Here is a 27,749-nt window from a genome sequence, read left to right on the forward strand (position 1 = left end):
CAGAACCCCAACCAACCAGTGTGTCATTCACTCTGCGCGTTGTGGGTTGTTAAATGGTACGTGGGTAAAAGCACCTCTGCCAAGAAGAGATTCTTGCTCTCCTTCTGTTAGTGACATTTAATTCAGAGAACTTTTCTTAAGGGAGAAGTGACTATTACACATCTGCTTTGTTTAATTAATAAAAGTTTATAAAGAGTAGGTTTTCTATACTTCCTTAATTCATGCCTTTGCTTCCTTGCTTGCATGTGTTATCTTTACTTAACTTAACCTTTCAACCTTTCCCTGTTCTCTTCTTTTCTTTAATCCTTTCTCGCGGGGCAAATCAGATTGAACAAGTTGGACCCAGAAGTTATAGGACACAAGTACAACAAGCTGAGAGACTGGCATCATGGCGTTTCAGCACGAGTGCTAAATGTGTAGTAGAAAAGGGTTTGTTTTGCTTAATGCTTTATTTAATTTTGATTTTTGATTAAATTTACATTGTCGGCCTTTGCGCAGCAGCATAGTTGCACCTTTCATTTGGCAAACTCTTTTAAAATGTCCAATTCTAAAGTAACACAAAAACACACTATGTTGCAAAAATAGTTTTAAAGTATATTTTTTCTGGTGACATGTAATTTAAATATGTAAATGATTCATGCATGGAAGTACATGTGTTTGACTGAACATGAAGCACAGCACGATTCTGTAGTGTATAGTATGCGTTTCTGTAGTGAGTTGTTCATATCTGAGCCTCCACTCTTAATCTTATTCCGTATCATTCTGAGCATTTTCTGTGTCTTTTTCTTGTATTTTCTATACTAACCTAAGTGATATTTGTCCACCTTGTATGATTTTACCTCAATAAACTTCTTTCTGTATTGCTCTTGATCTTTTTCCACTCTTTTCTTCTTTTATTCTTCTGTGATGGAAAAAGGCACTTTGCCAGTAAGAAATTTCCAGTTTTTGAATGTGTGTGATGTGAAAGAATTTTCTGTACATGAAGAATTTAAATTAAAATTTCCAGTCATGTAATAAAAACTCCACAATTCTGCACCTTGTAGGGCATTAGTTTAAGCACAACACAAATGCTAAATGCTCCAAACCAGTAAAATGACAAAACTTATGCTGCTCACACTCAATCATTTGGAAGTAGCTACGCAGCCTCTTAATTCCTATGGAAGCAGTAAGGATGTTTTGTTTTCTGCAGAACTGTATTGCATTACATTATTCAAAATGGCATCCAGTTTGAAACAGTTAACTATTCTTCATGATGCTTGTCACTAGAAGAACTTCTCGGTGTAGTTTTACTTGGATTGTTTTTTATGAGTTACTGGTCATTCAAACGGTAACACATTACAGACAGCATAAGACAGAGAAAACACATTGGATTATGATCAAAACTACAGATAAACATAAAACCTCAAGTCTGTTGTAACACATAGACCTAGTTGTTTGATAAGATTCAATGTGATCTGGCTGAAAAATAATCCAGATGTACAAATTGTTAACCTGTTGGAGCAAAGCTGGTCTGCCGAGTGATCGCTAACTGGGATCCCTTGCCGTCTGTCACTGTCTCTCCAACGGTTGCAAGTTTTCTTACATCAAGGTAGACGTGGTTAAAATGGTTCCGTACACACATTCATTTTCAGGTCAAAGAAGACGGTTGATTATGCAAATGTGAGCCAGTGACTCATCATACTGCTAGTCATTAAAGCTTAAGGTGAAAACATGGTTCAGGTCTAACTATAGGTTAGGGCCAAACAAGTAGTAGTTATGGGTTTATACTGCATCAAAAAGTCAATGTAATGTCCTCTGAAGTCATGGAGAAATTACCGTGCACACATGCGTGCGTGTGTTTGTGTGTTGCTGAATTATGACATATGTATATCTGTTTTTAGTGAGTCTGTTGAGAAAACCAATCCCACTGTGCACACCTCACCTGCAGCGAAAACATACTCCAAACCTGCAGTGGCACCCACAAATGGCAAGGTTGTCCCTGCTTCCTCATTTAAAAGTCCTGCAGCCCAGAACAAAGCCCCCTATCAGCCTGGAGCTCCATCAGGTAGAGTAACATCCTGTACAGAAATCCTCCCCTTTCTCTTCCTACTTCTGTTGTTTACAGCCACTTACACGGTTCTGCTTCTGCCTTGAACATAGATCACGTGATGTAGTTGTTGCTTCTAGCCTACAGATGGCAGCACCCATTCATCTTATCTGACACCAAGCTATTTAAGATTATGAGATCCATAACAGCCAGAGTTATTCAGTTAATGTGCTTAGATTATTGGCTTTTCCTAAGATCCCCTTAGCCAAATAGATTGTGAAAGTGATGTTTTATAGGTTTTAGAGGTTTTATTCTGCTCTTTAAATACAGAAAACCCTGGCATGAAAACTTTAGGAAGTAATGCAAATTTTCTTTTTGTTGAAAGGAATCAGCCTGTGATCATTATTATCAATCCAGCTGTATGATAAAAGCATGCTGTCGCACATGAACAGATGCACTGTGCATCCAAAAGTATTTCCCTGGAAGCCTTTAAAAACATCTGCTGAAAGGTTCCTCAGAGGGAGAGAGAGCAGGAGGCGACACAGTGAGGTCTTTGTTGACTGTTATTTATCAGATTAACAAGTGCCTGAGTTCAAGTAAACAAGCACATATCTGTGAAAGGGGGCCGAGTATGTGGAATGTGCCATGCATCATTCAGATTTACAGTGTTTATAAGTTAAATTTATCATTTTCACAATTTAAATTTCTGCACATCATCATCATCACATCAGAATCATTTTTCATTGTGTTTGGATTAAAAGCTTTTCTATGCCTGTTTTCTAAAGCTGTGAGGAGGGCAGAGATAAAATCACAGCCACAAAAACAGACTGAGGTGAAAGAGCTGCTGCCTAAAAGGAAAATAGCATTTGCTACACGGGAAAATATTTTCCCCAGCTTTAAAAGTCTCACTGTCCTTTGTGTTTAAAGACCTAAAAATCTCTTCCAGTAAGAATCAGTTTCTGTTAAAAACCGTTCTGTTTTTCCAGGTGTCTTGGAATTTGTTTGCCTCAGTAGGAAAATCACAGTTGGGTGGCTCTGTCCAAGCCTGATCTGTCATGGTTCAGGCACTGAAGTCATTAAAAAATTCCCATTCCTCATCCGACCACACACACCCCTAACCTCTTCTTTTCTGTTAACTGCATCTAGTAACTACTAGTTGTTTGTTCACTTTCATTTTGAAACATAAACCAGGACTTTATCTTTTTTCTTTTCGTTTTCTTCAGTCATCTGACCCATAGCTTTTTCTCATTTAGGTTTTCCTAAGGGTGGAGCACTTCCTTCATTTGGCAAAATCACCAATCCTGCTCCAAAAGGACCAGACCGCCCCACCCCGCGGCCACATCCTGAGGACCTCAACTCTCTGGTACAGCGTGCTGAGCACATCCCAGCTGGTACGCGGACCCCAATGTGCTGCAAGTGCAACAATATCATCAGGTACGTCAGAAAAACTGCATTCGGCAAAGGAGCTTTGGAACAGTAAAACATTCTTCATCAGCTACATTTACATTTAAATAAGTCTAAAGGTCTGTACAGCCTACAGCTTATTATGCAGAATGTTTATGTAAAACTCCTCAAGTGGTGCTTTGCTTATGTTTATGATCTGTGCTCAATCCCACCAGGGGACCATTCCTTGTGGCCATGGGTATGGCATGGCACCCTGAGGAGTTCAACTGCGCTCACTGCCGCTCCTCCCTGGCAGACCATGGATTTGTAGAGGAGGGGAACAAGGTGTACTGTGTGCAGTGCTATGAGCAGTTCTTTGCTCCCACCTGCGCCCGCTGCCAGCAGAAGATTCTGGGGGTGGGTTAAAGTGTCTTTGTCCGCTTTAACTAGAAACTCATATTACCCTCCACTCTATTCCAGGAAATGAAGCAAACACTGATCAAATCCACTGAAGTGTGTGTGATTGCACATTTAAAAATATACAGCACATACTGTGTGTTGACATATATTCAAAAAAAGAGCTGTAATATGATTGTAGCACATATACATATGTAAGCTGTAGCTAACTTTCCTTAATATTGTTAACTGTGTACAATCATGTGTTTATAGCAGGAGCTGCTATCCATCTGCTAACACTGAAATAGTCACTTTATTTTAATTCATTTTGTCGTGATAAATACAAAAATGATTCAAAAGTGTTTAATTTGATATCTTTTCTCCACAGGAGATCATGAATGCCCTGAAACAGACCTGGCACGTGTCCTGTTTCGTCTGCTCGGCCTGCCACCTCCCAATCAGAGGCAACACGTTTCACATGGAGGACGGACAGCCATACTGTGAAAAAGGTTAAGCGATGTTTTGTAAAGAAAATAAAGACAATGTCTCGTTCAAACAGACTAACATTTGCTGTTCACTCAGACTACTACAACCTGTTTGGGACCAACTGTCATGGCTGCGACTTCCCCATTGAGGCAGGGGACAAGTTCTTGGAGGCTCTAGGATTCACCTGGCACGACACCTGTTTTGTGTGCACGGTATGTTCAGGAGATTAATTCTCTGTGCAACAAGAGCTGGAAATCCACATAAGTAAATACTGCCAATGTCGCATTAAGTAAACCAACTATATCATGTTTGTTTCTCTCTACAGGTGTGCTCTACTAACCTGGAGGGTCAGGCATTCTTCTCCAAGAAAGACAAACCTTTGTGCAAGAAACACGCCCACACCGTCAACATCTGAGCTGACCTTCTGTGAATATACATAAGAGAGAGAGGGGGCATCAGTTTGCAGCAAGTTATATTTCAAGCAAATGTTAAATATGTTCTTGATTTAAACAAAAATAAATAAATAAACTGGATTACTGGCATTCTTTAATAATAATAATATTTGGTCAGAGATTCCACTGTAAGCTTCATTCTGTGCTCTAGTATTGGTATTAGCTATTATCATTAGTTATGTCACATAACTTTTAATAGAATATGCAAGAGTAAATTCAGTGCACTGTTGACTTCTTTGTCAGTTCCGTATCTACACCGATGCATTTTTAATACCCGTGTGGTGGTGGTGGTGTGCTGAAGATGAGAAAAAATTAGTTTACAGGGTTTAAAAATTAAGCTTATTTAACTTTAAATAATTATAAAAACAAAGTATATTTTAGACAGGGATCACTCAGTCTGGCAAAACAATGGGAAATATTATTAATAGTAATTTTTAGTAAAATCTTTAAATGATGTGCTGTTTAGTTATCACAGTGAAATGAAAAAACCAGGCAGTAACCTATTAAAATGTGCAATTTATATATTGTGCGTTCATTTTATTATTGATGCATCCAGGAGTATTTTGAAAAGACTTCCTAATGTCAAGTGAATAAAGTGGGGATATCCAGCTGTTTCTGTTCATGTTGTAAAGTCTATACTTCAGTAGTTAAATGTTTGAATGAGCATGCTTCCAGTGGTATTGAACCAGCTCCTGGCATTAAAACGCATTTTATTTTTCCTATTTTGTGCTAAACCATTCAATCACAGTTTTGTGGGATTTTCAGGTTACCAAAAAACAATTTTAAAATATATTTTCAAAAGTGGAGTTCTGCTGTCAGGTTTTGGTTTGTTTGTTTTGCATACTTTCTATGCATTCATTGAAATAAAACAGTCCAACATTGGCTGCCATGCATCATTTCAAAACCATGTTATTCAATTCTTTTGCACCGGACGCTAGATCAAAACTGTTGTTGTTTATGCTCTGTTTATGAGACGTTAGATGGACAGAAAGCATTGAGACGAGTGTGTGATGTATCACTGCTTGATATGTGTCTGCTATAACTATTATTATGAGGGGAAGCTTAAGAGGCAGGCAGACGGGCACCATGCACTTAAACTTCAGTAAGAAATTTAAGTAGCTTACAAATGTCTGTATAAGAATTAAAGAAACTATACTTGGTCTTCTGTCTTGTAACTGCTATAGGCTATAAAGTGTGAGAGATTCAGGAATAACTGAAAACATATCCAGTGATATTCAAATAACTGCAGGAGCTCAGGTTATTGCCATTCTCCAAGACGTCAGAGGTGGGAGCTGTGGGACACGAGATTTAAGCAGCCTCCAAAAACTATCGGTAGCCTACACTTGGAAAACTCCAGACGTAGAGGCGCATGGGCACAAATAAGAGACCAGAGTAGATCTGAAATCAGGACCGGCTGGGATTTTATTGTGCAGCTTTAAGAAGAGACGGTAAGTATACTTTTGTTGTCTCTGTGGGAGCGCAGTTTCAGCTGCACTGGAAAGTACTCGTGCAGTGGATGTCCAGACTTTCGTCAGTGAAACCCGGAGGGGTCCGTGATTTGTTTTCCGTGCTGCTGTTCAAATAAATTCAGCCGAAATGCTTATTTGGCTCCCTACGAGGGGGGTTATTTAGTGGCAGCAGCTGCGGGCGATCTGCGCGACGCCGGACAGCGTTATTGGTGGAGTCTGTGACGGTGCTGATGATGCTTAAATTGATCGCGGCAGTACATCTTTGATGCCTGATCAGATGGACAATGGCCTCGGAGTTGCGTTATGATAAGAGACAGCTGTTTTAATCCACTGAGTAAAGTTGTTATCAAGGTCTCCCCTGTTAAATTCGACAATTTGGCCAATTTTGCGAAAGATATTCAAAGTTGTTTTCATTGCATTGATTATGACGGTCATCTTCATCACCAGATAAGGTTAGCCCAGTAGTTCACTTATAATATATTATTGGTGCTTAATCTGACTTATTAAACTGATTACATATCAAAATCAAATTGGGTCAACTCCATCAGCTGATAAAGATCATATGATATAATCAAAGTCTATGTAATAATGTAATCACTGTGACTGATTTGATTTGCCACTGTTGTACTTATTGATCAGCTGGGATGTAGATAATGCAAGGGGAATAAAATACGTAGATTTACACTGCCTCTATGACTAGAGGTAGATTGAAGGTATTAACAGTTCAATGCAATTTTACTTATATGCCACGAAATCACAACGACAGTTGCCTCAAGGTGCTTGATATTGTAATGTAAAGACCCTTCAATCAGATAACCAGCTATGAGCAAGCACTTGGCGACAGTGGGAAGAAAAAACTCCCTTTCAACAGGAAGAAACCTCAGGCAGAACTAGGCTCAGGGAGGGGCGTCCATCTGTAGCTGAGGGGAGGAAGACAGGACAAATGACGAGCTGTGGAAGAGAGTCAGAGATAAATAATCACTAATGATTAAATGCAGAGTGGTGTATAAAGACCTAATGAGTAAAGAAGAAATACTCATGGGAATCCCCCAGAAGCCTATACCTATTGCAGCATAACTAAAGGATGATTCAGGGGCACTTGATCCAGCCCTAACTATAAGCTTTATTAAAAAGGAAAGTTTTAAGCCTAGCCTTGAGAGTAGAGTAATGAGAGTGGCTGTCTCCTGAATCCAAACTAAGAGCTGGTTCCAGAGAAAAGGGCCCTGAAACCTGAAGGCTGTGCCTCCCATTCTAATTTTAAATATACCATGAACCACAATTAAGCCAGCAAATCTGAGAGTGAAGTGCTGTGTTGGGATGATATGGTACCATGAGGTCTTTAAGACATGATGGGGCCTGATTATTCAGGAGCTTGTATGTGGGGGGCTGTTCTCTCTGTGAGAGTTCAGTGGCATAGGGTTGATGGAAATACTTGACCACTGAACGGATGACACAAAGTAAACTGTCTATGACATCGTCTCATGTTTACACGACTATCTCTGAGCCCGGTGGGAGCAATACACCTCATTCAGGCCTGTGGTGTAGTCTTGGAACACAGCAGCCCCTCTAACTCTCTACAAGACAGAGAGGCTCTTTGAGGCACAACAGAGTGAGTGTTTATTGGTAATATTAAACTCACAGAGAGTGATCAAACCACCGCCCACCACCCGGTTCTTGCCCTGGCTCTGCCCCTGGCAGGAGTCACGCCTGTCCTTAGGCATGATGGCATGTCAAGTGAGGGTGGCTGGCAAGGCAGCCCTTTGTGGTCTACCGCAGACTCCTGCTACAAGTGTTTCAGTGTGGTGGACTCTCTGGCACTGATGACTAACACAGTGTGTGTATATTCTACTTGTTAGGCCTGTTATGCAGCAGCATGAGGGCTGCCCTGTCTGTGAAAAATGTCAGATGGAGTTCCCACAGAGCTCTGTATGGACTGCAGTGTTGACTAAGAGTAATTAACCAATAGATTTCTTCATCTGGTTGATTGAAACCTTCACGGGTGGAAATGTGTAGCAATGATGAGGAATCACAAGTGATGGATATGTGGCTTTAGACAAATCAGAATTTTAAATCAAATAGCATCATATTTACGTGTGTGGTGCACATAAATGCACAAACACTCCTAATCACTGTGGTTAGATACTGGCCTATGTCTGGATTTGTCCACAGGGCTAAACTTAGCAAGCTGCGACCTTTCACCTCAAGTTTCCTCCCTTATAATTACAGGAAGCAAGGACAGCCAATCCAGGCAGAGATCACTGCCGCATATTAACAAGCTTAATAGGAGCAGTATTTGAGGACCGCACAGGTAATGACCGAATATGTGGGAGGAGGGAGAAGTTTTTACCTATAAAGTTTTGTCAGGACTGCAGAAGAAAAGCAATAATGAAGACTTTAGCTCATCACCTCACACTCATGTAACATGAGCACAGAGACAAATGGAGTATATCGAGATACAAACTTTCAGAGATCCAGTTACAGACAGGCTTTGCTCAATGCCTTTTCCAGCTGCCAGGACTTTATATGTTTTCATCATTTCTTTTAGCTTCTTCTCCTCTGTGTGCACTCCCTGAAGGAAGAGCATCTCACATCAAGAATTTTCCACAGGTATGGCTTTTCCATCTGCCATTCATTCACTCATATTTTGTCCGCTATTGTCTGTCTTCCCATCCTAAAATCTCCGTACTAAGCTTCTCTTTGAAACAGGAACAGTATTTAACATAGGTGGCACCTGGGAAGCTTTTCTCTCAGAAATCTTATCCTGCCTTAGTTAAATTCTTTATTTTAAATGATAAGTTTCTGTCGTCATTACCATTTGTAGATTTTTCCTATTACTCCTCTCTGGATATAATTAACCTGGAAGCACAGGTTACATGTTCCAATCTGAAATAGTCGATCTTGTTTCAGTTAGCTTAGATTCCCCTGGGACTTTGACAATTAATGCTAATTCACAAACACATAAGTACAAATGACCCACTCATCGTTTTATGTAGGGTTGCTGATGAAAGACTAATGAAGATGATGGGAGGTTGCCTGTAAGTTCATATTACTGGAGAAAAATAGGATTGTATTAAAAAAAAAAGAGCTGACCTGAGTTTGAAATTTAGTCTGCAGTTTTATGACAGACATATGAGCTTCTTCCAGTATTTCCACTTTTATTTCTTCCAGAGAAGGACAAGTGCTGAAGCTCTGGCTGGGCACGGTGACAGGATGCTTTCTGATGCCCTGGGTTTGGATGGTGAGTCAAACTCTCATGCACTCTCTATCCATGTGCCTGAGAACATTTCTTATAAATGGAATGACATAGTATCTGTTTATATGCACATGACTGACTGTAAAACCGAGCTCTTTTGTTAAATGGGAACTCACAAATGTAAAGTTGAGTGGTCTAGCTTGAAGCTCCACACCGATAATATTGTGAAGAAAATGTAATCCAAAACTAAAAGCTGTATTGATCACGATAGGCTGTTTTCCTGGAGTTAGAGGTAGTATTTGACAAAGCTCATCGTGTGTGTGTGTGTGTGTGTGTGTGTGTGTGTGTGCAGTTAGCCTCCAAAGTGGCAGGCTAATTGACTTTCTGCTCGGCCTGTTGATAGGCTATGTAAAATAAACCGCTCTGACTATAATAGAATCCTGTTTTCTCCACTCAAGTTTTGGGTCAGGCTCAGACTCCCTCTACTGACCTGTCTAACTGAAATGAAGATCAACATCTGATATAGTGTAGTAAATTTTAGACACTCTCAGAAACACACCTGAGTAAATTACTAGAGCACTGTATTTATGAATGTACCTTCTCATAAAAATAAGACAAACAAAAAAAAAAGAAAGAAATTTAATTATGGTAACGTTAAGACGATGCTGAAACAAGGAAATAGACACAGAAATCCAAAAATGCCAAATGTAAGTATAAATGAATACCAGAAGAATTCATCAAATCCAATTCAAACAAGTGTATGTCATGTTATTTTCACCCTTTGATTCTGTCTTTGTGTAACCTGCTGTAGCCACAGCTGTAGTCTGAGTTCTTTGGCAGTTGTTTGTCTGTATCACAACTGTGAAAGACACAGTCACCAAACCTTACAGGTGGTTAGTAAAAATGAAGGTGTGAAGATAGCCATGGTCTGACTGATGAGACAAGAGGACCCCTTTTCCACATTCCTTTTTAACTGTGAAGTACAATTTTTACCTCCCAGTATGATTTATCTTTATCCGGTTTACATTCAGCAGCCGCTTTGTTAGGTACACCTGTTCAACTGTTCGTTAATAGATAACAGTTTGTTCTCTACGCACTTTGTTCAGTGCATTTAGGCACTGTGTGTGTGCTTAAATGCACTGAGCTGCAGGTCAAGGCAACCTGCAAGCTGAGCATCAGAATGGGGAAGAAAGGTGATTTAAGCGAGTTTGACCATGCATGGCTGTTAGTGCCAGACTGGCTGGTCTAAGTGTTTCAGAAACTGCAGATCTAGTGGGATTTTCCCATCACTAGGGTTTACAGAGAATGTTCCACAAAAAAGAAAATAGTGAGTGTCAGTTCTCTGTGCAAAAGTACCTTGTTCATGCCACAGGTAAGAGGAGAATGTTCAAACTGGAGCAAGCTGATAGGATAGCAAGAGTTGAAATAACCACTCATTACAACCAAGGTTTGCAGAAGATCATCTCTGAATGCACAAAACATCAAACCTTTAAGCAGTTGGGCTACAGCAGCAGAAACCACTCTGGGTGTCACTCACTGAGGTGGTGCCCTCAGTACCAACTGAGAACAATATAAAACCCACAATTTACTTGAGCAGATGCTGACCATGCCCATCCTTTTATTACCACAGTGTACTCATCTTCTGATGGATGCTTCCAGCAGGATAATGTGCCATGTCATCAAGCTCAAATCATCTCAAACTGGTTTCTTGAACACGACAATGACTTCACTGTACTCAAATCTCTCCATCGTCACCAGATCTCAATCTAATAGAGTGCCTTTTGGATGGAACAGGAGATTCACGTCTTGCACGTGCAACTAACAAATCTGCAGCAACTGTGTGATTCTGTCATGTCAATATGGACCAAAATCTCTGATGAATGTTTCCAGCAACATCTTGAATCTATGATGCAAAGAATTTTAGCAGTTCTCAAGACAAAAGGGAGGTGTACCTAATAAAGTGTCCGGTGAGTGTATAAAAACATGTAATACTCTTTCAGGATGGATGCGGTCTGAGAGCTCAGTGGCATTATGGAAGGTCATCTTGTGATTGATACTTCTACATATTTTCCTGCATAAAAAATATTTCAGCCTACTTGCATAGTGCATTTCAGCAATATAAACATATAGTAGCTCATGAATACATTTTTATATCTTTGCATCTTGGTTTCAGCCCTGAGTTGGCTTGTTGCATCGTTTAATTAGCATTCCTTTTACATTAAGCAACATTGAGCGTGCCACTGCAAGACCCGTCATACACAGCAAAATATGCTGATGCAGCTCCAAACCTGGAGTCCTTGTTTCAAGTGGTGTTCAGTCAGGGAGCTGAACCTGTGCAAGACTGTGAAAAATGGACTTCCTGCATGTAGAGAGGTCAATAATAGCCTGTATATGTGGGAAAGGATTGCTTGAACTCCTTCTGCGACAGTGACCTGCTGTCCGGAAAGAAAAGCGTCCTGAAGCCAAACGCCAGTTTGAGTTGGAGAGTAACTCACACCCATAAAGAATGTCAAGAATCTGTGTGTTAAAGTTCACAATGTATCACCATTTGCTGCTGGATCCTGGCAAATAAAAGACAGCTGTGTGAGTCTGCGTGGGTGGAAAAAAAGATGATACTAAAACAAAAAAATTACAGTTATGCAAATATTTTCTCCATTTTTGTGTGTATATGGTTCACATGTAAGTTCACACAGCTGATATGACACTGTCAGCACTTTCACCCACACATACAAGTCTGACACGCTGGCAGCTCGACAGCCTATAATTACACCCTAACTTACTGGTTTATTAAGAAAATACAGGTCAGCCAAGACCACCCAGAAACACAGTACGAGTCACCTGTTTCCATCGTGAGGGAACTTCGCTGTTTCACTTCAGCACCCAGCTGTGGCTCACTGTAATTTTGCTCATACAATATTGTCTCAAGGTCTCTGAAATATGTTTCATGGCGCTTGCCTTCTTTTCCTGAGAAGTTCATATTTCCTTATATGTGTATAAAGAGCGGGCTCTGCCTTTCACCTCGTTCAAAACATGTCACCCTGATCTCATTTGACAGTTTGATCTTTCAACATACTAATCTGAAAAGCTTTGTTCTACGGTCCTCAGCATGTCTGCTCTGCTGTCGACCTTTTTCTGCACCGCGTCTGATTAATAGGAAGCGACAGTGAGTGCCAGTCAGACTGCGAGAGGAGATGGAGAAACACATGAAATCAATTTCTGTCTCGTGCGTATTTTTCCTGCTTCCCAGCCCTTGATGACAGATTGCAAAATGGGTTTTGTGTGTGTCTTTTGTTTTCCAGCAGGTTTGGGAGAGGGCAGAGGGTATTCAGAGTCATACCTGTGAGGCAGTCTGCGAGGAAATGTGCTGACATCAGAGATTTGCATTTTAAAGCCAGGGGATAGAAGAGGAGGATACTTCAGCAGAAGAAGCTGAGTTTGCATAGATCAGATCAGGTGAGTCTGTATTCAGAATGACATCTCATATCAATGCTAATCTGTTAATTAAAGACCCAGTCTCATCCTGGAACATACGGTGAAGAATGAAGCGCTCTGTGTGCCGATGATTAAAAATAGCATTACCTTGAACCGCACGAGAAGATCCTGCCAAGATAAAGTGTTCCGCATTTGTCAGTCGCGTTCACAGCGTTTGGAGATTAATTGTTCACTTCACCATGTCTGTTGTGATGTTTGGATCCCAGCTGCTCGCTCTGCTTTATTTGGAAACAAGCACACACATACATTGTCAGACACGACACACGGTGGATTCCCTGACAGGGTTTGGGATTAGTCGTGAGATTAGGGAATGAGCCAAAAGAGGTAACAGGTGACAAACTCGTGTCAACACTTCATGAAAAGCACTATAACCTCAGATTAAATAAACTACTGCAGCAAACAAAAGGTGAGTCAAGTTACTGTATGTTGCATGAGAGCAGGTACAAGCTGCCAAGCCTCGTTTGCTGAATATGTCTCTGGTGGACAGTTACACTTCAATGACACCTGTTGTCCTTTGTTAAAACTGTTTGCATTTGTGTTGAGCTGATATGGTTTTCAAGGCTTTCCCAACTTTTTTTCTTTTTTTTTTTGTGATCTGTTTTCCAGAAGAGATTATTTGTTCTGTGTGGAAGTTTATCGTGTATCACGTTACTCTGGAAATCTTGAAATTTTAACCGTTAAACCTTTTACAGCTACTCGCTGGCATTCAGCCTAATTTGACTCACCCAGGTAGTGGTGTTTGCAATTGCGATTAAGTTACTTGTTTTCTGTATTTGCGGCAAAGATGACTGATGACATCAGTGAAAGAAAAGCTCCAGGCTCCTCTAAATAAATTAGTTCAAGTTGCGTTGGGTCTGCCCTCAAGTGACGATATGGGAAACAACTAAAGCGACGCCTTTGGAAGACTCGTTGTTTTAAATGTGACTGCTTAGTAATATCAGCATATTTATTTTAGCCACCCAGCCTCACTGGCAACTCTGTGTGTATTTCAGTTCCAACTGTGGTCTAAAAAAAGACTTGATACAGACTCAGTGGAGAGTATGTCCTGCTTTCTAAATTAACGTCCAAGGGAAACACATTTTGGCCACATCAATCTTTCGTTATTCTTTCATCTTTACTTACGGTTGTATCCAGACTCAGAAGAGACCGGCCTCTCTGCTTTGCTTTCCAAACCTCTTCTGTAGCTCTGAGAATTTTACGTAGGGCAGAGGCTGGATCAAATGACAATGCAAAGAAAGAGAGGGAGAGCAGAGAAGCTAGCTAACCTGCTACACGCTGGATTGTTATTGCAGGTGTTTAAGAGAAGTTACAGCTGTTAATTTATTCTGTGTGGTGACACATGTGGAGCTGCACGCACCAATGTTGCTGTGCCACAATGCACAGATCACATTTTAAGGATCAGGAGACGGTTACTTGGTTTCTGTACTCTACTGCTTCAACCTTTTTACTGACCTTGTTACTGTATGCATGTAGACGTATAAGGAATTCATGGTTAGTTTCTTTCTTGCTGTCAAATTCACTCATAGGCAAGATACTTTGCATCTGTTTGTAAAGCATTGAAAATGTGCAATCTGGGACATTTTGTGCGGTCTGAAAGCATGTTGGATCCACACACTCGTATGTGGGTCTGATTTTGTTAACTCGATTAACTTTTTTTCTGTTTAAAGAACCTAACATTTATACCTGATCTTTGTCTGATTTCAGCATCAGCTGCTTCAGTTTAGGGTTATGCAAAAGATGAAATAACTAGTTAAGTTTGAGTGACTAACCTGCAAGACTGTATCATGAAACAAGTGCAACAGTTATGTGTTTTAAACAACCACCTACATGATTGGTCATTTTTTCATAGGATCAAACCGAAAGCTCATGTTTTGAGAATAAAACATGAAGAAATTGGAAAGTCAGTAACTTTTTTCTCTCTGATGCCAACGTAAAAGGTAAGCTGAAAATGCCCGATTTTAAAAACGCTAATAATGTAGGCACACACACAGGCCTTTTTACTTCATTACATAAAGTGGTCAAGATGCTGGGTGGTGCCCACTGTTTTTTTTTTTAAAACCTATGTTTGTTTTACTTTTTGGAAGTGCTACAAATTAAGCAGTTAGAAGCTTTGGGTGGACAATTCTATGGGAGTACAAGTGGGTGAGAGGGAAGGCAGAGGTGGGGGAGCTTAAAGAAAAACCTCAAATGTGAAAACGACTGGAACTCCCAGGGTTTTCAAAACAGAACTCAAGATTTCGTTACACATACCTGGACAACTGAGGGCATGGAAAAAAAAAACCCCTTCCATATGCACTCGACAGCTGGGCTGGTCAGAGAAATAAGACGAATAATGTAAACAAAATAGAACAGAGAGGACTCCCGGCCAACAGAGGCAGCACGTGTCAGCTTCAGAAATATGCAGAGCCACGGTCATCAATCACGGACAGGAGTGCCACAGTCACATTGACAGCTTTGGACAGAGAGGAGACAGAGTTTTTTTGGCCACTGTCTGTGTGTGGACTGAACTGTGGTCGCTGTTTCCCAGATCTGCCTCCAGCTTCATGATTCAGGTCTGACTGGGATTCATCCAAAGCACTCAAGACTGACTGATGATGGGGCATCGCGGCAAAACAGTGTCAACAAGCGAATAAAGTTAATGGTCTTAACTTGTCAATAAGGCCTGTTGGCAAAGCTCGTAGAGGTCCTCCTCAGTGTTGTTTTACTAGGTTTCAGTGTTGGTGTAAGCTGCACATCAGGACTGTACTGTGGGAATATTCTCTCGCTCTTGTGGGAATATGGTGGCTTGACAGTGGTAATAGTATAACTGCAAGCAGTAAATTGGCCTAAACCAAGCAAAACAGAGCAAAGGGAGAGAGACAGTCTTTAGGGGCAAAGCTGGAGTTTAGTCCCTAAAATTGAACCTTCCCCAGGGTTTCATCAGAAGGATGAAGGATGTTGGGATAGAAGATGGGGGTTGAGAGATGCTCTGGCAAGGACAAAGCCCTTAGGGTTTTCACTCAGAACAAACTTTGTCTGTTCCAACATGTTTGGAATGGTACATTCTGTTGTTTGCGTGCATGTTTGTCAAGTTTAGTACAAGGGGTTAGTACAAGTGAAGTCCACTACATGAATAAATTTGAAAAAAAGAAGGAGGATCATCATTGCAACTTAGTGCTGAACATATGTTGCGTTTGCTGCTGCTTTTTTGTAGCATACTAAATGTTTTGTAGCTTCTGTTTGTCCCTTCTATAATAGGTACAGTTTTAATTACCAGGTTGATGATTGAAAGGATCGCTTGCATGTGCATCTGTAGAGATAGCTGTCTAATGGCAGTAGTCATCAATACATTCCAACTACTCTGGTTATGTGATTTAGTGGCAAACTGTAATTCAAACTCAAGATATGAAGCATCATACCTGTCTTTTATCATCTGACAAGGGTTCCCCTTCACCAAAGAAGCGAAAACGCGAAGGAAAAAGAAAACGTGATGCACATCTGGAGAAAATATCATCCTTTTCCTACTCAAGTTAACCCTCATGTCCTGAACTGAAATCATGGCACCGACACACAAAAACATGCATAAACATGCTCATTTGGTCCCAATATTGTAACAGTTACTTCTTGTCAGCAGATTTGACATGCAACCTCCTGTCTGATAGCTGACAGTGAGCTAGCTTAAGATCAACAGCAGAGGGATTTAAGCTAACATTATAATGTTAGGCTTGAGTGTCCAAAAAAATATCTCATGCTCCCTCTGATAAACAATTTCATCATATTCTCCCATCTTATACAAGTTTATTTGCAAATTGTCTGAGCCCAACAATGTTAGGTTCACTATAAATGAAGTTTCACTAATGCCAACATAGCAAGCAGGTCTGGCCCGGATCTGGTATCAAGCCAGCACTGCTGGCTGACTTCTGGCATGATAAGACGTATGTCATCCTGATATGGGCCAGGCCTGGCATAGATGGCACTGTCTATGTGATGGCATGCCACATCTGGCTCGATTGTGGTTTGGTTTATGTGGCCCAGGCCCATAGAAAACAGGTCTGGCGGGATCCGGCATCAAGCTGGCACTTCTGACTGACCGGTGTTATGGCAGAGTGTATGTCAACCAGATGTAGGCCAGGTCTGGCAATGATGCACTATTTATGTTCCTATTTTCCTATTTTAGTTAGAAGACCCAAATGCCATGTTGCAATCCTATACTGCTATGGTAGCCAACGTTTCAAATGCAGGTTTGACGGGTTTGTGAGTTTACACTATATCCAAAACCTAGTGAGGGTTTACTCATCTTTGCCAGTGGGTGGCCGTAGCTCAGGCGTAGAGCAGGTCACCTATTGATTGGAAGGTTAGTGGTTTGATCCCTGGCTTATCCAGTCTGCATGTCAAGAGTGTGAGTGTGAATGTAGTTAGAAAGCACTCAGTTAAGAGAAAGTGTGTGATTGGGTGACTGTGGCATGTTGTATAGAGCACTTTGAGTAATCTGGTAGAGTTGAAAAACACTATATAAGAATCAGTCCATTCACTGTCTAAACAGAGTTTTGTCATGTGTGTCTGCAACTGGCCCGTGGCTGCACACAACTTACACGTGGCCCACATACTGCAAAGAATGACGGCCCTTTGGTGGCCCAGACCAGGTTTGCCAGAGATAATCCACACATGGGCCAGCAAAGGACCACCAGTGTGTCTGCAACTGGCCTTGTGCTGGCCCATGTATGGCCCACCATTGGCAAACCAGATCTGGGCCACCAAAGGGCCGTCATTCTTTGCGGTATGCGGGCCATGTGTAAGCACATTGTGTGGGCCAGATCTGGGCCATACCAATTTTGCTGACTAACAGCAGCTAACAGAGGCTAAGGGCAGGAAAAACAGCAGCGCTTACCATAAGAAAAGTTCAGGATATCCTCAGCAAGCAGACAAGAATTTGTCAGAGTCTTATTAACTCTTCGACTTGTTTTGGACTCTTTTAACTAAGTTTGACGGTCTCCTCCAGAGTAAATAAACACTGACACATACTGATAGCTGAGGTAAACAGAAGATTGATATCCTACACTAACAGAAACCACCATAGCTACGATTATGCACTTGAAATGGGAGGGGTAAGAAAACAGATCTCAGATGACCGCACATCTAGTGGTGATATTTTACACAATGTAAATCGAAGCTATTTTTCCAGTCACACCATGATTTAATTCATTCATGTGATGGTAAATTCATACATAATACTTAAAATCAGACTTTGAAGATTAAGTTCTTGCTATAGATCTCTTGTTTCACTTTATATGTTGCTGCAGAAACCTAATCAGGCTGTAATTGTCTTACGCAGATGCGCAAGTTTATATTAGGGACCCAGTACAAATAGAGTTCATGGCCATCTCAGTCCCCTGTGAATTCAAAGGATGGATCACTGCGTCCAATCGTTTCTTTACCCACTGTCTGTCTTCATTAGATACGGAGTGACAGGACAGCTGTTTCTATGTCTGGCATGTATAACTCAGTGTGCCATCTCCTTGCTTTGACATTGAACCATAAAGAAGAATCATCACCAGTGAATCTGACAGACTTTGATCACAAGCCAGTCCAATGAAGGTGCAGGATTGATGCCTCGTGTGAAGGAGAAAGTATGCCATGCTGAAAACTGTGCAGTGTGTGACACAACTGTACAAAACTTATCTGCACAGTGGACTATGAATTGGCTGATGTAAAATAGCTTACAGTATTACAGTAAATTGCCAATCAAAACCAAGGACACTGCTTTTCTGCAGTGACACACACACGCACAAATACAGCAGCAATTATGACTTCATCCTGAAGGCCAACAACCACAGATTAGTGTCATAAACAAACAGAAGCCATAATGAGACTGAAGTTGGTCACCATGATTGTTTACATTCCTTCACACAGAGCCTTCAAATGCAAACTGCAGAGATCATAAGAAAGCCATAACTGCTGATTAGCATCCAATAAACAATGATAAACATACTGCAGAGGATCATCGTGACATTTCAGTGACTTTTTACCCACTTCACTCTCAAACAGGATGTAGTTAGTCCTTAAAACAGGCCACCCCAATCTCCATGATGAATACGTTGTCTCCATAGGATTAAGTACATGAGAGCTAGTTATGGGTTGCAGCGCTGAAAAGATTAAATTAGTTGATGTTTGAAAACACTACAGCAAGCTAATGATATTGATGGAGTAAAGCCCATTAGTTAAGAGTGATATAGTCTGCAGTGGCCTGAGGTTCCATTTTCTGTGTTAGACGGACACGTCAGATGAAAACCCTTGTGGTTGTCACCCTTGGATACCATTAAGCTGAACAGCAGTAGGAGTCCTTTACATAAACTTCTGGAGAAGGCGGAAACTGCCATCCATCATGTGTAGCATGTGATGACATGTTTGACCGTTTGTCCTCTCCCACTCTACACACACACGCACACACACACACACACCAAAATACTGCCTGTTTGGGTCTCCACTGACATTGCCATGCCTTTCCCCATTTGAAGACATTTATCACTACATCTCAGTGTAAAAAAAAAAGAGAAAAAAAGTATGTGTTTTTATCTGTATTTTCCACTAACCTTTTTATTTTCAGACAAGTGCAGCTCAGAGGCTACTTTCTGGAAGAGGGATTAAATGGAGGGGAATTCTGAAATGAATTTGGACTGATACAAATCAGTGTGACTGTCTGATTTGCTTTACAAAGCATGCATTTGTGTAATATGGAAATTGTTTCTTAAAGTTATTTTCTTTGTATTGGCTCAAACCCAGGCTGGATATAATTATAAAAGAATACCAGGCCACTCGCTTAACAATACATTTCTTCATGTTGAGTCATCTGTAGACTCACAGAAACTTTAATCCCCCCTTTTTAAACAAACACGATTAAAATAAGTTAATTCATGCAACCAGTAATTTATTGCAGCAGTAATAAGATACACAGCATGATAGTTATCTGAGTTTCATTCAAGTTATTTCTTTAGGTTCTCTGCTTTAAAATGTATTAAATCTGAAAAATAAGCATAAAGGTTGAAAGTTTCCTTTTAATATGAGTTGGCGTTGTCTTTTTGTAAGGGGTGAGAATAGGTGGGTATGACAGTGAAAAGGTCATGAAGCTAAAAAAAGGAGCAATCAGAGATATATCAGCTAGAAAATGGAAACCAAGACCACGTTAAGGACAAGATATGTGGGTGATAAGAAAGATGTTCATATTGCAAAGGAAACCCTCTATTTGACTCCACAGGAAGTGCAGTGCATGTTTCCATTTACTGTAGGTGTACATGTTTCTATGTTAGCAATCAAGACGAGGTTTTGTGAATGCAACCTCATAAGATGCGAACCATCATCAAGCAGAACAAGCAGAAAGAAAGGACTGCAGTTTCTGAACAAAAATCAAAAAGAAACCAGCAGATTTCTTGATCAAAGATTTATCGACTGATTAAAAAGATTTTAATCATATATATTTAGCATAAAATGACTAATGACTATTAATGACCCAAATCTCTTCACCTCATCTTTTGAAAGTGGTGTTTCAGTTATGGCTTGCAGAAGCAACAAATGAGGCATGAAAGAGAATTTTTTTATGCCTGTTTTCAGTCAAAGCTCAAAGACATCATCTCTCTTAAGGATAGCAATCGTAAATATATACCCAAAACTTATCTGGCATTTGACCTTTGCCATTGCTAAACGTGAACCCAATTAGAAGAGAGGTTAAGTTATCAGCTACCACTGTTTAACTAGAATAGCATCCATACACTGTATAGGTACTGTGATAGACTGTATATAAAGGATGGACAGAGGTTCAAATTTAAAATGTGACATGACTTAAACCTGCATTCTCTGTGGTTCTGACAATTCAAATGCACCAGCAAATAGAAAAAATGCTTCAAAAGCTAAAAAAAAATCACTAAACAAAATGAAATCTTGTCTGGTTTCAGAATACCAAGATGGCAAAAAGCTCAAACTGAGTCTCTAATGCCATCTTTTATATACAGTGTATAATTGTGTTACTAAGACCCAAAACCTGATAATTATGGCAACAACTAATGAATTCAATAATAATAGTATTACTGAATGCCCCCACCAACAATAAATAAATAAAGACAAACAAACTGGTACACAGATTTCTTGGACAGTCTGTGGGTACAGTTAGCTACAGAGAAAACCATTTTATTTTTCAGAAAACTGTATTCGGAAAGACAACAACGCCAGCATAGTATGCTCAAGAAGTCCAGTTCAGGGACTCGTTAGCAAAGGTGAAACCTTTTTTTTTTTTTTTTTTTTTTTTTTTTTTTTAAATGACATCAGAAACAGCAGTATGCGACATTACGTGATGGCAGAGCTTCAGTTCATCCTTTGTCATTTTTTTTTTTTTTTTTTTTTTTTTTTTTTTTTTTTTTTAATAAATAGGACAGGGGGAATGAATGAGAGAGAGAGGGGGAGAGAAAGAAAGAAAACCCAAGGGGAGAAGAGACGGTGAGAAGGGGGGGGAAGAGAGACAAAAAAAAAAAAAAACTCCTGGGTCACCTGTATGGAGAAAAAACAAACAAACAAACAAACAAACAAACAGAGGAGACAGCAAACAACAAAGAGCAACATAATAATAGAGAAAACAAAGCACCATCACAATAAACTAGCTAGTCATAGATATCAGTATTTACTAAGTAATAAACGATATTGTGCAGCACGCAAGATAGACAGCGCACAGTGTGCTTTGAGGCAGCAGCCAAGAAAGCTTTAGTCCGCGTCTGTGAATACCCATGTGTGCATACCTGTGTGGATCAGCATGCTTGCATTCCAAAGGTTTCTCCATGTAATGATCTGCTAGGGAGTGTGGGGGGGCCACAGCCCCATCCTCCAGGGTGTGAAGCGGGTATGGAGGAGATCAAAACTCCAGACATCCAGAGGCCCCCAGAACACAAGAGACCATGGAAGACCAACAGAGGGGCAGCCGCGCCACTGTTCCAGTAAGAGCTGAGGAGAGTCCCAGATGAGGGCTCACTCAGCAGCCGCGGAGCAGAAGCCAGGGGGGGTTGCAGTGACGCGCCCGTGAGCTCCGCCGGCCCCCAGCTGCGCCTGAGTGACCGAGCCCTAGGCCGAGAGGTGAAACCTAGCAGACATCTAGTGGTTCTAGCATGTCCACAGTTTCAGGACCCACTTGTAAGTCAACACCTGACCACGCCAATAAGCAAAAAAGGGGCTTGGCTCATTTTTGGAGCCAGCTTCAAGTGGCTATTTGAAGGTAGTGCATTTTATGTTGTTGCAACAAAGGTTGCCACTAGAGCCAGTGTAGAATTTATAAGTCAGCCAGATTTCGAGAGATTTTGCATGTTGTCACACAGGTACAATACTTTACTGGTGAACCTCTTAATTTCCTACAGCTGCTCCTCTTTAAATACAATTAAACCGAGCAATTGTGTGATGTTGACTTTGGGTTTGGTACACTTTCTCTCTGGTCCTGGTAGCTCGTGCTTTCTGAGGATGACATCATGGGTTTCAGGTTGCCCGTTGTGGCTTTAGTTCCCAGGGGGTTGGGCAGACTGAGTGTAGGCCTGGTGAGCATGCAGTGAATAGACACTCATTCTCTCCTCTCCTTCTGCTCAGTCCACTGACCTCTCTGCTACCTCACTCGGAGCTCAGGGTTTGTTATTGGCTCTGCTGGGATGTGTTGACAGATGAGGCAGATGTGTGTTCCCCTCTTGTTGATAGTTTGGCAGTGTTGCTTTCAAAGTTTAAAAGCTTTCGGAATTAGCTAAGTAAATACAGTAATTTGGCTCAGTGCCATTGTGGTTTGATATGTTTAAAATATCCGTGTTATAATTAAGAAATACTGTTTGGTCTATCATTTGTTTGAAGGGTGGAGAGTGGTTATGTTTTATTTGGGCATACGCAGCATGTGTGGGTCTGCTTTGATTTTTACTTACATGATTTGCATTAAAGCCAGTAGTTCCCTTTAAAAAATGTGATTGTTGTAAGTGGGTAACATTTGCATTTTGTGGATAATCAACAACTTTTTTACAATAGATTTAATTTTAAAACTGCTGGAGTGATGATGTATTTGTTAGTCTTTAAAATGACCAAGCAAGTATAAGTTTTTACTCAAGGTTTTTTTTGTCAGCTGCCACCAGTAACCGGGTTATCAGCGTGATTAATATAAAATATTTTGTAAGTCTGGCTGTTGTATCTCTTATTTCTTTTCATTGATTGGTCTGCTCTCTTTTGGTAAAGAGCTATGTTGATCACATGATTTAGCATCATTAGCCGTGGTACCATTTCTCTCTGCTTCATTTTCATAGTTGCTCTGGTAAGTTGAACACATTTGAACGACGGCTGCAGGTTCAAGTGTTAAATTATCCGCTAACAGTTGATAGCTTGGTTAGTGTGGTGCATCACACAGACACGGATAGCTTCTAAATATTGCTATAAATATAAAAACAAAATATTAGCCATAAATGCAGTTCATGTAAAATACATTAAACCATAATATTGTTGGTTATTTTCATTAAAAATGCTCCAAAACACAACCTCACGGGATACTAGTACATGTTGGGTAGGTCAGCGACTTAGATAAGATGATCACGCTGCTAATAGTCTGTAAATTTAAATCTTTTTAGAGTTTAAAAAACAGCTTACATAGTTTTAGGGTCAAATTTGACACATTTTGACAATTGAAAGCAATAAAAAATACTATAATTGTCATCTTTTTAGTGCAAAATTGAGATACGTTTTATTTGTATTTTTGGGTTCTAAGTGTTAATTAAATATTTAATTAAAATTTGACAATTATAAATTAATTTATTACAATATAGCAGTGAGCATGGTGTTTAATAGTCGTAATGTTTATACATGATTTATACATCCCAGTTCTAACTTGCAGTAGATATATAAGTAAATAATATATTTAAATCTAAGGAACTTGGAAAGAAAAGCGTCTGGACTTCTTTAAGTTGCTTGAAGACGTTTCACCTCTCATCCGAGAAGCTTCTTCATCATCATGACTGCTTTGATTTCATGTCTTGATACAGTACACAAAAAGTGTCAGATCATTATAGCATTATGATGTGTGATAACATGTGTTTTTCTCCAAATACAACACACTCTTCCTGCTCTATGAAACATTAATTAAGGATTACTCATTCATTCGTTTATTAACCCTTTAAAGCCGGTCTTTTTTTTGCATAACTAATTTTTAAATCCCCGTAGAACCGGAACCATGTAAGCTAGGGCAATAATTTTTTTTGCATATGAAACCGGAGGAGTTGTACTTACATCTTATGCCATGAACTTGGGTCACAGTTTCCTTTCACATATAGCTTTGCAAAAATTGCATTAAAAGCGCTTGCAGGAAGAAAAACATAATATTCCAGAAACAGGCTTTGCCGATCCGATCAGCTGTTCATAACACTTCCTACATTGAAATAGATGTCAGCGGGAACCATCGCACGTTCGCCATTACCTGCCCAAAACCAGAAGTGACATAATTTTCGCGGAAAATTTAGTTTTTTACTTGTAGACCTTATAAGCCTATACTGGTGTTTTTAAAATAGTTTCTGGGATGCTTAGAACTCAAACTGCACTGCTTTAAATAGTTTGATGCACATGCTGTTTTCTTTGCAAATTTGTATTATAGGATTGTTTTTCATTTCTTCTGCAGTATATAAAAAATGGTGTATCTCAAAAATAAAACTATGAAGACGCTCAAAATAAATTTCCTGTTGTTGTAAACTATGTTTTGCAACTTTTTTGTATTTAAAGTTTTGAGGGATAAACCTCTTAAATTTCTCCAAGTAGAAATATATGTAAAAAAAAACAAAAACGATTTAATGCATACCTATTATTAAAATTTGGGCTATAACGGTTGTATTGATGTATAGCAACTTGAAATGCTCCCAAAAATGGCACTACAGCATGTAAAAATATAAAGTAAGCTCTGGCGGACTGGGTTCTATGTAGGTTTTAAAGGGTTAATGTCAGTAGATGTGTGTAGTTCAACATTTTGGAAAGACACTTGCTGTGTGTGTGACGGCCTAAAATATGCACAGTGTGTAAGGGATGAACTCATCCCTCTGTGCAGTAGTCACAGATGGGAATGGGGTAATTGAGTGTGTAGACTGACAGTCACTTTAGCGTTTTATTCTTACTTTAAAGGTTAGACATTTTTATAGGAGGAAGCTATGGGTATTGACTTTTGTTTTTGGAGCCAGCCTAAAGTGGACATTTTCAAAACTGCAGTTTTTGGCACTTGTGCAATGGCTTCATTTTACAACCTCAGAGGGTGATGTTTGCTCAGGATCTGACATTTTTTGTGTACTGTATTAAGTGCTGCCTGACCAGTTGTTATTGGTTGATTTTATGGATATTTTACAGGCAACATAGAACCCAACGTCCTAGTTGATTTCCACGAGTGTCAGTCACTCTGTCAATCATCTGTTTTAGTTATTCATAGAACCCTGCAAAGTGAGCCTCGTCCACTGTGGGGTCAAACAGTGTGAGCCAGCTTTCCTCTGTTTCCTTTCTTCCTCTCCCTGCATGGACACACATGGTGATGGCAATCACACACACACACACACACACACACACACACACACACACACACACACACACACACACACACACACACACACACACACAGTTATCTTGAGATTTTGTGAAAACGAATATTTTGAAGAAGTTTTCTTGTTTTGTGTAAAATAGAGAAGCAGAAGGCTGATGTAGTTGCCTGTCTGGACAATTCAAGAAGCTTTGCAAGGGAAAACTTAACACTTCACGATTGTGCATAATTGAAATCAAGGTCTGAAGGGAGGGATTTGTCTGTAATCTTGTATTGATCCTTCCTAGACAGCTTGTCTGGTGGACTGACAATCTGCTCTACCTATGGGCACTTAGCCACACAGGCTGCATGCCTTGCCACATCTAACTATAGCAGCAAGTACAAGCTGAGCCCAATTTGTGGTAGATTTAATGGCTCATAGTGGAGTCATTATGTTAGGGCGAAAAAAGGCAAACTTGCGTAGTTTGTTTTCCAGTTTAAATGTCTGTCCCAGAAGTCTTTTCATTATTAGTTGTCGTATGTGCTTTTAATTCTTCATTCCTCCTGACTAACACACTGTGTTCATCTATCCTAATTAAGCTAAAGTGCACTAGAGGGAGTCCGCTCCACTCAAAAAAGTTGCCAGCCAAAGTTCAGGCTTGGAGGAGTCTTAAACCCTGTGCATGTTAGTGAACGAGCAAACAGATAGAATTTGTTGTGTATGATTATTTCTCATTACACAGGAATAATAAAGAGCATTTTTTTTAACTCAGCCAAAATCATAAAAATAAAAAAGCTCCAGTTTTATTATGTCAAAATACTTTGTTTAATAATAAAATGTTTTTGTCTCGCAAACAAGCCTGCAGGGCTCAACTATACTCATGTAATTACCAAATATGAGATTATTATCATGCTATTTTTGTTAATATTGTAGTATTTTGATGTAGTAATGTGAAATTAAACCAGTGCCCTGGTTTAACTCCTGCAGCGACCGTGTCTCCTCTCATATTTTTTTCATATTTGAGCTGTTAATTATCAAATGAACTATGTGCATTTGGAGGAAAAACAAGGGACTGACTGCAGAAATGTATATCCTGTTTATACACCACAATAGCTTGTCAGTGTAGGGACCCTTAACCCTGCTCTGTTTAAACATCATCTGTTAAAAACCCCCAAAACAAAACACAAAAACAAAACTTTTTTGCCTGTGGGTATGTGAAAATTTTTTTACCTTTCTAAGACACAAATACTCTGACAGAGCATCGAATAGTCTGACAAATCCCTTCCGCTCTTGTGTAGTAAAGAGATGCAGCTACGAAGGGAGCAGTGTTCAGGTGTGCTTTCAAGAGCTGCTGTCAACACTTCATTGAGAAAATGTCAAAGAGCTTGGAAATATCTATGAATAAGAATTTTAATGAGTCGGATAGAAATCTTTGTTTGAAATTTCTCAGACATTAATGCTGTACGTACACTTCTGGGGAATGAAAGGAATTAAAGTGTCATTGGCAGTAGATCAACTTCAAATGCGCAGAAATGCTGCTAATGATCCACATCTTGCTCTTAGGTCATGATTCTGTCCAAGAAGAACTGATAACAACCATCATTAATAGGAAACAATGATAACTGGTTCACTGAAAGGTCCAGGAGTTTTGTGTAACAGTGTTATAAACTAGCGTCTTGCTGTCGCTCTGATTGGATAAAAATATTCTTTAGTTATTAATCCAATCTTACTCATATTATTTTACAACATATTTTGCATAATTTGTTTTTAAACATTTCTGTGAGACACCTAACTTCATAATTGTACATTATTTAATGCACCCCTCTGTTAATAGGAGCAGCCAGACCACTGTAGATGATAATAGCAGGCATAGCTAAATTGGTAGCTACAGTCTGTCTGATGCGTCTGTCTTTGGGACACTAGTTACTCAAACCCCCCTGATCGGTCAGTTGGAAGAACCCAAGCAGTGGCCTTGGTGACCAACTGGGTGCACCACTGCTTTACAGGATAAGTGTGTGAAGTGGGGGTGAAAGATGTTATATACAGTGAAGTGTGCGAGCATAAAAATACCAGGCGGAGAAATTGCTGATGATAGATTGAAAATGTTAGAAAAATATCCATGCCATCAGTTGACATAAGAAGAGAAGGTAGACAGAAAGAGAGAGAGTGACAGGGACAATGGCTGGAGTGTGACTGAACAGCCAGTCGAACCGTGTGGTTGCATTCTCGCTTTGTTCCATGAAATCACAGTTGTGGCAGATGCAGGATAGACTGGGAGCAGCTGTTTTGCTCTCTGTTCTCCAGTTACAGACGCTGGCACTGCCTGCACTCTGG

At 40.0% G+C, this 27,749-nt stretch overlaps 2 protein-coding genes across 4 annotated transcripts in view; both read left to right on the forward strand.

Annotated features, from left to right (window-relative positions):
- LOC146705864 (PDZ and LIM domain protein 5-like) overlaps nt 1–5,625 on the forward strand; it is a 35,008-nt gene extending 29,383 nt beyond the window's left edge. For all 3 annotated transcript variants that reach the window (XM_085463725.1, XM_085463726.1, XM_085463727.1), the window contains 6 exons: nt 1,881–2,044; nt 3,280–3,460; nt 3,646–3,826; nt 4,194–4,314; nt 4,388–4,503; nt 4,617–5,625. In XM_085463725.1, coding sequence (XP_085319851.1) covers nt 1,881–2,044; nt 3,280–3,460; nt 3,646–3,826; nt 4,194–4,314; nt 4,388–4,503; nt 4,617–4,706 — 853 coding nt within the window. In that variant the 3' untranslated portion in view covers nt 4,707–5,625. The remainder of the gene's footprint in view (nt 1–1,880; nt 2,045–3,279; nt 3,461–3,645; nt 3,827–4,193; nt 4,315–4,387; nt 4,504–4,616) is intronic.
- Nucleotides 5,626–6,094: 469 nt separating this feature from the next.
- The window catches only part of bmpr1bb (bone morphogenetic protein receptor, type IBb), a 59,524-nt gene continuing 37,869 nt past the window's right edge, over nt 6,095–27,749 (forward strand). The window contains exons 1-4 of the mRNA XM_085463731.1: nt 6,095–6,191; nt 8,758–8,819; nt 9,381–9,450; nt 12,705–12,858. The gene's annotated coding sequence lies outside the window, so the exon portion shown is untranslated. The remainder of the gene's footprint in view (nt 6,192–8,757; nt 8,820–9,380; nt 9,451–12,704; nt 12,859–27,749) is intronic.

Source organism: Copadichromis virginalis, linkage group LG7, assembly GCF_057382275.1.
Source record: "Copadichromis virginalis isolate Kocher_CV1m ecotype Utaka linkage group LG7, C_Virginalis_male_GT1.1, whole genome shotgun sequence".
In the NCBI taxonomy this organism is placed as follows: domain Eukaryota; kingdom Metazoa; phylum Chordata; class Actinopteri; order Cichliformes; family Cichlidae; genus Copadichromis; species Copadichromis virginalis.